At 45.5% G+C, this 11,358-nt stretch overlaps 2 protein-coding genes across 2 annotated transcripts in view; one reads left to right on the forward strand and one right to left on the reverse strand.

Moving 5' to 3' along the window:
* Positions 1-3,891, reverse strand: part of CFAP57 (cilia and flagella associated protein 57) — a 68,384-nt gene extending 64,493 nt beyond the window's left edge. The window contains exons 1-2 of the mRNA XM_036073440.2: positions 3,643-3,891; positions 3,347-3,519 (exon numbers count right to left, since the gene is read on the reverse strand). Of these exons, the coding sequence (XP_035929333.2) occupies positions 3,347-3,503 (157 nt within the window). The 5' untranslated portion in view covers positions 3,504-3,519; positions 3,643-3,891. The remainder of the gene's footprint in view (positions 1-3,346; positions 3,520-3,642) is intronic.
* A 5-nt stretch (positions 3,892-3,896) lies between these two features.
* On the forward strand, positions 3,897-11,358 carry EBNA1BP2 (EBNA1 binding protein 2). Its single transcript, XM_036073443.2, has 9 exons — positions 3,897-4,139; positions 4,223-4,306; positions 4,533-4,702; positions 5,353-5,476; positions 6,772-6,861; positions 8,431-8,506; positions 8,728-8,821; positions 10,630-10,792; positions 10,899-11,358. Exons 1-9 carry the CDS (start codon positions 4,074-4,076, stop codon positions 10,947-10,949), a joined length of 918 nt encoding a protein of 305 aa, XP_035929336.2. The 5' UTR covers positions 3,897-4,073; the 3' UTR covers positions 10,950-11,358.

The raw sequence follows: 11,358 nt of genomic DNA on the forward strand, positions 1-11,358 counted from the left end.
TTCCATTAATGGTAAAAATTAATAAAATGGTTTAAAAAATAAAATGGTAAAAATTATATTTTATGACTGGATTGGTATAAAGAAGAATGTAATGCAGATTGGATTTATTATTATTATGTTCATTTCCTTGGGTGTCTGAACAAGCCCAAGGCTCTGTGCCTTCCGTGCTGTGTGGATAAGCCGGCCCAGATTCAAGCCCAGGGCAGGGAGGGTGAGTGAGGCTAGCCCTGACGCCATGTGCCCTGTGCTGTGCTTCACAAGGAGCTGTAGCAAGTCTGGCCAGCAGCAGGACCTGTCTGGAAGGGCTGCAGGAAGTCACTGTGCCTCAGCAAAGAACCCAGGTTTTAGGTCACTGGGAGCCTGGACTTTACCACGGAGGCAAATGAAATGCCACAGAGATTTTTGGAAGGGTCAGATGTGTGTCGTAGAAAGATCCCTCTGGCAACTGTGCAGGAGATAGTCCTGGAGGAAGGGAAACCAGGGGGCAGATTATTTCAAAAATAGGAGGGTAGTGACAAGGCTGGGATGGGAGATGAGAGAAAGGCTAAGTCCAACCAGTTGCCTGGGTCAGGCCGGGGGAAGGGGAGAAATGAGCCAATGACTGACATCTGGTGACGGGGAGTAGGGGTGACAGCTGGGAAGGAACACAGATAGGTGGGGGGAGTTAGGGGTCATGGTGAAGATGACGTCCACTGTTTTTTGCTGAAAACAGCCCATCCAAGGATTTTATTTTTATTCATGTTTATTTGGTTCTAGTTTTTTTTTTTTTCTGATTTCTTTTTTTTTTTTAACCCTAAAGTCTTTACTTCATCTTGGATTTGGGATGGTAAAAGGCATGAAGTGAGGATTTAAATTGATTCCCATTTCCCAAATACCTCACTAGTTGTCCCAGCACAGACTCCTAATGCCACCTTTATGATATATCAAATTCATTTACATATACAAATATATATACCTGGGTTTCTGGGATATTTAAACCAGCACTACATTATTTTTGTAATCATAGCTTTATCATGTATTTGACAATCTGGCAAAGGAGGGTCTTAAGGGAAGAGAGGGAGCAAAAAGGAAAGGACAAATTCAGTTCTGGATATACGGTGTGGGAGCTACACACTGCGGGATATTTAGGAAAAGAGGTCTAGCCGACAGCCGTATGTGATTCTAAAGCTCAGGGACTGGTTGGGACTGAAAAGGCAGATTTGAGATAAGAGTCACAGTGGGAAGCTGAAACTCTAAGTACAGATGAGACTGCCTGGAGGAGGCAAAGGAAAACTTCTCCCTCCTTCCTTTTGTGCTTTCACACCAGGGCCGTACCTGGCAGAGCATATGTCCTGCTCATCTTCAAGTCCTGCTCCTTTGAATACATACATGTCTCCACAATAGTGAGAGCTCCTAGAGGGCAGGGGCCATGGCTTTCTTGCTCATCCATCCGCCCATCCATCCTTCTGTCACCCACCCATCCATCCATCCATCCATCCATCCAATCATCAGTGCCTGACACCAAATGGGTGCTTAATATATGTTGGCTGATTGCAGAGCTTGTAAAATGCTTTCACACTGTTTTAACCCAGTTGATGACGGACTCCTCCTTGAAATATTTTCACCTCTTGCATGGATCTTCTCCCATCTGTTTGGTTACTCCTTTGAAGACTCTTTTGCTGGCTCTTCCTCAGTTCCCCAGCACTAAAGGTAGGAGTGTCCTAGAATGCACTCTTTAGGGTTCTACTGTTTTATAAATGCATTCACTCCTTAAGAGAATCTCTGATATTTGAGTGACTTTATATTTCATCTCTGTGTGGATGACCTTCAAATTTCTATCACCAGCCTGGACTTCTCTTCCTTGTATCCAGACCCAAAATCAAACTGCTCACTTAAGATCTCCATTGCCTCACTAGTGGGCATCCCAATCTTACCATGTCAAGAACTAACCTCCCCATACTCTCCATAAAACCTGCTCCTTCTTCAGTCTTTTCTATCACTATCCCTACTGCCTGCCACCACTCCACTCCAAGCCAGCGTCTTCTCTCACCTGGTCTCCTGCTTCCTCCCTTGCCCCTCCTTAAATCTGATCTCTATACAGTAGCCACAGAGCCTGCTGAAACATAAGTTAGATCCTGTTACTCTGCTCAGAAGGCCCCCATGGCTTCTTACTTCATCAGAGTAAGAGTCTTTGACCTACAAAGCCCTGGTACTTCTCCATCTTGCCTCCCCCTCCCTACTCCTCCACTGACTCCAGTCCGGCCACATTGGCCTCCTTGCTATTCCCCTAACACACTAAGCACCCTCCTAACTCAGAGCCTAAAAGGTGAAAGGCAAAAGTATAAAGTATAAAAGAGACAATATAGGAGAATATATTAATAGGAAATAGGTAGGAAGAGTTCTTTAACAAGACACAAAAAGAAAAATGCTGATCAATTTTACTTCATTAAGACTAAGGATTTCTGTTCATCAAGATACCATAAAGAAGGAGAAAACACAAGCTGCAAAGTGGGAAGAATTCTATAGAGAATATAGAAAGTGTGCCCAAAAATCAATAAGAAAATTACCAAAAAAAGAAAGAAAGAAAGAAAGAAAGAAAAAATTGGGTAAAAGACTTGAACAGGACATTCACACAAGACTAAATAGGAATAGCCCATAAACATGTGAAAAGCTATTCATCCTCATTAGTAGTAGAGAAATGCACACTAAAACTACAACAAGACACTCTTTCTCAACCACTAGCTTAGCAAAGAATAAGGAAGTTGGACAATGCCAAAGATTGGAGAGGTTGGGAAGGGATGGCAACTCTCATGCATCCTAGTGGAAGTGTAAATTGGTACTACCATATTACCCAGTAATTTTAGTCCTGGCTGTGTGCCCTGCAGAATCTGCACAGGTGGAGGAGCATACACAAATGCAAGAAACTTTATAGTGGCATGCTTTGTAATAGCAAAAAAACTATTGTTTCCCAAATGTCCATCCACACTACAATGGATAAACATATTTGAGACATTCGATTCATATGATGGAACACGTATATTTAATTTGGCCACAAAACTTTCCTTTCAGGGGCGCCTGGGTGGCTCAGTCGTTGGGAGTCGGGCTTCGGCTCAGGTCCTGATCCCAGGTCTTGGGATCAAGCCCCACATCGTGCTCCCTTCTCTGCGGGAAACCTGCTTCTCTCTCTCCCACTCCTCCTGCTTGTGTTCCCTCCCTGGCTGTCTCTCTCTCTGTCAAATAAATAAAATCTTAAAAAAAAACAAAAACAAAAACAAAAAAACTTTCCTTTCAGTAACCTTGCTGGGATTATGGGGTTACATCTGGCACCTACGGTTAATTTATGTGTCAGGATGGAAAGGCTTTTTACCTGGAATGAATTTTTGCCACTTCTGATCCACATTGTATTTCACACAGTGATTTCCTGAAGGAAATATAATGATCTGTTCATCGAAGAAGAAGATATTGTTGGCCACGTGGGATCGAAGACCAAAAACATGCAGCGACTGAGCCACCACGGTTGACATGGTACCCCACAAAGTTCTGCAGAACATCCAGCGCAGCTGGTGAGGCTGGAGACACGCCCCGCCCCTCCGCCCGGCCCCGCCCCCTACCCCGCCCCGGAGCCCTCCTCCGCTCCCCCCGCCCCTCCAGCACCCTCCTCACCTCCTCTTGCCCGCGGCTCCTGCTTCTCCCCTCTCCTTCGCTCCTCACGGCTGCCTGCTCCTCCAGGCGACCCCCAGCTACGCGCTCCCACCTTTCGCTTCTTCCCTCCGGATACCAGACTATTCGTGTATCCAGCGGTAGAACTCCTACGGGTCCCAAGCAATCCTGACTCTCTCCGACGCCGGACCGGTTCCTATAGCAACGGCAAACCGGAAGTGTGCGTCTGCGGCCGGAAGCGGAAGTCCCGGTCGAAAAGTTGAGCGGCGGCGGAGAGCAGTGGGCGCTGGTGCTGCTCGGGTGCACGTGGGCCGCGGCGTGAGAGCGAGGGGCTGGGGGCAGGCCGCCGCGACAAGAGGCGCCGCTTTCCGGCCGCGCGGGCCCCTGGCCACCCGGCTCTGTCGACTAGAGTGGACGCGCGCGCTCGCTGAGACATGGACACTCCCCCGCTGTCAGGTTCGGACTCGGATTCTGATGATTCTCTGGTCACAGACCGAGAGGTAGGTGTCAGCCGAGCTCGCGGGGCTGGGCGCGGGACAGGGGCCACACTCCCCCGGTGCTGACTGCCGATTGTACCCTGCAGTTGCAGGATGCGTTTTCCCGAGGACTCCTGAAGCCAGGCCTCAATGTCGTGCTAGAGGGGCCGAAGAAGGCTGTGAACGACGTGGTGAGCTCAGGCGCCTGGCCGGGGGTCCTAGGACACAGATACTCACAACAGACACTGTTGTGCTTTGTTTTGTTTGTTATTTTGTGTGTTGTGCTGACTTCTTGTCCCAGGGAAGACTCAGCCTGCTCATTGCTAGGACGGTCAATTACCGACCCGGTTGTTGGGGGTTAGGGCTTTGTCCGTTGACCCGTGTGCTTCATGCTGGCTCAGTGTTTGAATTTCCTAGAGTGGCCTGAAGCAGTGTTTGGCTGAATTCAAGCGGAATCTTGAATGGGTTGAAAGGCTTGATGTGACCCTGAGTCCCGTGCCGGAAGTCAGTGGACCTCAGTCAACACCTCAGAACAAGGATCAGAAAACTGTTGATCCAGAAGATGACTTCCAGCGCGAGATGAGTTTGTATGTTTGTTTTCAAGTGTGGGAGTTAAGGGTCCCTGTGCTAGACAGTGGGAAGGGGGGGGAGAAGTAGTGAGCCTGTGCTCCTCAGAAGTTGTCATAAGCCTGAGAGTAAGAAGGAGGGCTTCCTTAGACTCAAAAGAGCTAAAGGAGATTGTGCCTGTTTGAGAGAAGAGCCCCTTGGTCCACCAGTTATAATCCAAAGTCCAGTTTATTTTTAAATTTTATTTTGAAGTATTCAGTGTTCAAGTCTTTTTGTACTTTCAGTTATTTAAACAAAAACTTGCTTCTGGAAGGTTCTTACATGAACTTTTTCCAGTGACTACGTAAGAATTCATAACGTATTAGTTTGTAAGTTAATGGGTACTGTTAGTGTGGTCACTCTCTTAAACTTATTTTTAGCAGACTCCCCTTCCTCTTTAAAGAGTGTATGGCTAAATTTCTCCTAGATACCAAGTTAATGAGGTTTTATTACATTTTCATTTGTGTGTGTGTTCTTGCTGGTGGAGGTTAGATGTTGAGCGTTTTTCTGACCATGGATAGATAACTCCAAGGTTGTCCTTGTCAGATAGGCAAGTGAGAAGGAATAGAAGGTCTCTCTCCCGTAGCTTATTTCCCAGTTTGTCCCACATCACACTGTCCTCCATCCGCAGCTACCGGCAGGCCCAGGCTGCGGTGCTGGCAGTATTACCCCGCCTCCATCAGCTCAAAGTCCCTACCAAGAGGCCCAGTGACTATTTCGCTGAGATGGCCAAGTCTGATCAGCAGATGCAGAAGGTAAGAAATAAAGGTTTTCTCTGGAAAGCGAAGGCTTTACACTTAAGTGTGGTCAGCTGGCTTTATCTCCTATAACATTTTAATTTTTTTTATTTTTTAATTTATGTTTTAAGATTTTATTTATTTATTTGACAAAGAGGGAGAGAGAGAGTGAGCACAAGAAGGGGGAGCGGCAGGCAGAGGCAGAGGGAGAAGCAGACTCCCCACTGAGCAGGGAGCCCAGTGCGGGGCTCAATCCCAGGACCCCGGGATCATGACCTGAGCCGAAGGCAGACGCTTAACCGATGAGCCACCCAGGCGCCCCATCTCCTATAACATTTTTAAAAAGACTAAGCCCAATAATAGGGAAGTAGTTGTCAGAGGACAATTACTGTCTTAACTATCTACTTCAGACTCATGCTGCCAGTCACCACCAATTAGATAAATATAAGGATGATTTTTTCCTAATTTAAACATTTAAGGAGAGGAGAAGTACTGTAAGAACTGTGGTTCCAGAGATGAAGATGGTCTTTTGCATTTCCTAGCTGGTGTGGTCATGGCATGGTGTATAGAAGAAACATACTTCTTGTCCTGCCATTGCCAAGGGCTGGGGCTATAACTTATAAACAATTCCTTTTTTCTGGGCCTTAGTTTTCTTTAAGATGAGGGACTAATTAATATCAGATGTAGCATAATTTAGAGTTGGGTAGAATTGGTCCTCATTTAACTTTGGGAGGAAGAGAATTGCCAAAATTTAATCTAAGATCTATTCCAATAGTTCTGTTGGGTCTCAAGCTGGATTTTAGGGAGTTCTTGTCTCAGTGGTACTGGGAAAGCTAATCTAGAGATGAGCTCGGCCCATCTCTGTACACTCACCCTGACAGGTGCTTACCCTTTGACTGAAATGTGTGTGTCTGATGGAAAAGGCTGGGTACCTGATACCGGTTTGAGTTTTTAACGTGTATGTGCTATATTGGAGAAGGGAACTGAGGCTGCAAGGTGGTTTGACCTCAGTCTGCAGACAGTAGGGTTGGGGAGAAGTTAGTTTCTCCAGGCAAAATGGCAAGCAGGCAGTTCTGCATAAGGGAACCGCACACTGGGAGTGGGAAGGCCCTTTCAGGTCCCTGATACTTTTGGTATCTTGGATAGAGCGCTCAGTCTTTGGGCGTCTTGTCCTCAGGTGTAAAACATGATGTACAAGTTCTCTTTGAGCCCCAGTTTGCAGAACTGGGAAGATCTGCTCCCGTTCCAGTGCACCCTAAGTAGTGGTCAGCCCAGACTGAAATCACATAAGCTGACCACATTCTGTGTTTTAGATTCGACAGAAGCTGCAGGCTAAACAGGCGGCCATGGAGAAGTCTGAAAAGGCGAAGCAACTGCGAGCACTTAGGAAATACGGGAAGAAGGTGAGAAGGAAAGTGTGCGGGCATAGGATGTGGCCGAGTGTTTGTCAGCCTGGGGTGCCGGGGTCAGATCTGGTTCCGTACCCTGTGTGTGTTCTGTCTTGTGTTAATTATCTCCCCACAGAAGGGGCATGTGTGCTCGGATCCGTAAATACCATCTTTCCTTGACACCAGGGTCTCACCGGGGCAGGGAGCGGGGGGGGGCGTGGTAACTGCCGAGGAGTCATTCATTTTGCTGGACTTCATTTGCACATCTAGACAGTGAAGGGGTGGGTCTGGATCAGTGGGCTCTAAACCTGACCTCACAGCAAAATCACCTGGGGAAATCTTTCAAAACAGATTTCTAGGCTTCAGAATGTCTGGGAATCTGTGTGTATTATCTTCCCTTCCCCCAAAAACTTTTCACATGATTCTGAAATGCATCCTGCTTTGGAGAATCACTGGCCTAGATGATTGTAAGGTCTTTGAAAGAACCATATTGTTGATTGTCATCCAACTGAGAGAAAAAATGGCACCTGTATGCTTGAACTATGGTTGTCTGAGTTCTAATGTAAAATCTAGGGAAACCCTTCTTGGTTTTTCCTCTTAATTCATGGTTATTTAGGAAAGAAGATGACAGGATTGTGGGAAAAAGTGAGTGTGAGGAGGATCAGCACGAGTGTTCAGACTTTGTCAACATTTTGGACATAAACATTCATGATCTGGGGTGGTGAGCTGCTGTCCATATTTGGAGTCACTTCACTGATGGGTCTTCAGTGGAGTAAGAGTAGATCAGCATCCTGTTCTCTGCAGAAGGGCAGCTGTGCATTTATTGGATTGATCTGGTGGTTGATGGCTGAGGTCAACTCAAAGACCTGGGTTTGAGGAAATGTCATGGCAGTGGTTCTCAACTGGGGAGAATTTTGCTTACCAGGGAACATTCAGCAATGCCTGGAGACATTTTTGGTGTCACGTCTCGATGGGGAGTGTGCTACTTGAATCTAGTGGGTAGATGGCAGGGAGGCTGTTGAATGTCCTACAATGCCCAGGACAGGCCATCCACGCCCCAATAAAGAGTGATCCTGTCCAGGCTATCAGTAGTATTGAGATTGAGAAACCCTGCCTTTGAGTGTAAGCATCTGCTTTTGTCCTTCCGGCTATTTTTCTTTTTGGTTTTCTGGGAGATTGTTTCTGTTGGTACTTTTCATGCCTCCTAACGGTAGGGGCTAGGTACTTAATCTGAGAATTGGATGTAGACCTAGGCATGATTTGCTATGGTTTTGTAGCCACAATTGTGTAATGGGGTAAGAGTGCAGACTCCGGGGTGTGAATTCAGCTGTGCACTTTCTCGTTGTGTGACTCAGGCAAGTTACTTAGCCTCTCTGTGCTTCAGTTTCAGGGGGTGATAGGAATTTCTACTTTACAGGGTAGTTGAGAAGATAAACTAACAATATACTTAGAGCCTTAGCATAGTTCTGGCATATAGTAAATGGTCGGTGGTGGTGGTAGCACAGCGTTTTCACCAAGAGGATGGAGACACTTGCAGTGATGATGGTCTGGAGTGGGGGTGACAGCCCTTTGTTTATGTCCCAGGTGCAAACAGAGGTTCTTCAGAAGAGGCAGCGAGAGAAAACACATATGATGAATGCCATTAAGAAATATCAGAAAGGTCAGTATATCTCCCTTGTAGGATATAGGGGGGCAGGGGCAGCTGCTAATTTTAACACCTACTGCTCTAGAGCCTTGATTGCATTGGAACTAAGGTTTGGGAACAGTGTGGGGAGCAGGATGTGCCTCTTAAAATTAATTTAGCAAGGAACAACCTTTTTTTGAAACTTAAGCGTTTCTTAAAATGTGTTGGTGCTGATCAAAGTACCTCTTCACTCCTAGGCTTTTCTGATAAACTGGATTTCCTTGAGGGGGATCAGAAACCTGTGGCACGGAGAACGAAGGAAGGAGCAAAAGGCCAGCCGATGAAGAAGGGGTATGAAGGGTTTTGCTTTGGCTTTGCGGTGGGTACTGGGCAAGCAGTCCATGAGCACCATGAAGACCTCCACAGGAGTGGCCTAAGAACTGAGAGGGCACAGTGCTGCCTGTGACCAAGGCTTACAAGCCTGTGTGATGGGCCCTTTTAGCCCTATCAGTCTTGGAAGATTAAAGTAGGGTGATTTAGGGGGCGCTTGGCTGGCTCAGTAGAGCATTTGACTCTCGATCTTGGGGTCATGAGTTCAAGCCCCACGTTGGATGTAGAGCTTACTTAAAAAAAAATAATTTGTGAAAAAAAGAAAAACCTAAAGTAGGGTGATTTAAGGATTTAGCACATTTTAAGTGAATACTCAGTAAAAGTTGATTTCCTCATCTCACAGTATGATGGTTAAGAGTGCAGACCTAGGGTTCGGGTCTAGAGTCTGCCATTTTGGGTAGCTTTGAGCAAGTTACTTGACCTTTCTAAATATTAGTTGCCTCATCTGTGAAAATGAGAAAATTGTATGCCCTCATAGTATTATGCAGATTTAAAAGGGCTAATGGCGAATATTATTATTTTCTTCCTAGTTTACCTTTATGCATCTCTGGACACCAGGCCTGGGGGAAATGATAATTTCTGTAGAATGTATTAATGTCATGATAAAGGCATTTACCAAGTAGTGTGGAAGTATATTTTAGAAATAGCAGACCCGGTCTGGGGATCAGGGTGTGAGGACGGCTCCCTGGAGGAGAGTCCCACCTGAGCTTAGTCTGAAGGATGAACAAGAATTAACCAGGAGAATAGGAGAGACACAGATTTTAGCAAGAATGAAGAATACAAATGACCAAAAGCATAGAGATGAGAGCAGCAGGTTTGTGTATGAGGAACAGCAAACATTTGGTACCACTGGGAGTGCAGTGTGGGGCAAGGAGAGGTGAGATGTAGCTGGAGGGGCACCTGGGCAGAGTCACAGAGGCAGTGTTTGCCTTGTTAAGAAGCTTGGGTTTTATCTAGTAGGCAATGAGGGAGACATTGATAGGCTCTGCTTAAAATAATGACCAGGTCATAGTCATGTGTTTGAAAAATTACAGTGGTACTTGTATAAAAGATGGACCTGAGGGAGGCAGGGAAACTGATTAGGGGGCTACTACAAAGTCCAGAGAGCAATGATAATGAGCTAAACGTGGTAACGGGCAGAGAAGAGAAAACGGGTTGAAGAAATAATTAAGAAGTTAAATTAGCAGCGCTCAGTAATTGTGTTGGGTATAGAGAGTGAAAGAAGGAAGAATCAAGGCTGGCGCCCAGGTTTCTAGCCTAGGAGGCTGGAATAGATGGTAGGACTACCAGCCTCGAGTCAGTGTTCATAGACAGGAGGTGAAACCAGTCTAGGAAGGGAGATGGCATGTGATTTTGGATATGCTGAATTTGAGATTCCTGTGGGATGACCAGTTTTTAAATTTATTACATTTGAATGTTAATTGCATGTCCTATCCTTGAAAGGAATAGAAACAACTGAGGATGATCTAGCAAGAGTTAGTTAAAATAGAAGAAGCTTTCCAGGGATAAGTGTTGAGCCACAAGATATATGTGGATCCTTTCCTGGTTCTTGCTTTGTTTTCATGCTCTAGTGGTTAAAACCATACGTAAATGAGCTTGCCTGGAGAGTTTTTGGAGTTAAGAATGTAGGGCCAAGGATGAGATTATGGGTAACGGTAGCATCTAAGAGCTTTTGCTTATAGGCAGGAAACTAAGAGTATTGGTGGGCCATGGGATCCATCAGGATTTGTAGTGTTGTGGGTAACCTGTAAGCCTGCTTTTTTTTCCAGGCCCAATGCTAAGCGGCGCTATAAAAACCAGAAGTTTGGTTTTGGTGGAAAGAAGAAAGGCTCCAAGTGGAACACGCGTGAGAGCTATGATGATGTATCCAGCTTCCGGGCCAAGACGGCTCATGGCAAGGGCCTCAAGAGGCCTGGAAAGAAAGGATCAAATGTAAGTGAGCCATGGGTCCCATCCCACAGCTACCCACGCCCTTCTTTTCCTTGGGGCAGAAGGCCAAACTGCTGTGTGACCACATGTGGTATTTCTTTTTCCATAGAAGAGACCTGGAAAACGGACAAGAGAGAAAATGAAGAGCAGAACACACTAAGCAGCATCTTTGTATACAAAGAACCAAGAAAAAGGGTTGTAGACTTGGGATTTCACCATCCGGTTGGATTTCTTCTGTTGGTTTCTTTTTGTAAAAAGTTCTTTAATAAACTAAAATATTTTCAAAAAAACATATAATCTTGGTTAAAAATTCAGGAATAAAAGATGGAGAAGTTACTTTTATGTATTAAGTAAGATTGCTATTTATTGACGATAATTTAGACTTTGAATTCAAATTGCCTTTCCTTTATGATAGATGAAGATATAACTTACACCTTCCTCATCCTTCTAAGTAATTGTATCGCGATTTTAGATAAATCAGGAGTCAGTGTTTATATCATTATGATTGTTTAAATACCCATCACTGTCAGCTAGATGTACTATGATAAAATTTCCTTTGTGGCACAGGT

This window comes from Halichoerus grypus, chromosome 5, assembly GCF_964656455.1.
Source record: "Halichoerus grypus chromosome 5, mHalGry1.hap1.1, whole genome shotgun sequence".
In the NCBI taxonomy this organism is placed as follows: Eukaryota; Metazoa; Chordata; class Mammalia; order Carnivora; family Phocidae; genus Halichoerus; species Halichoerus grypus.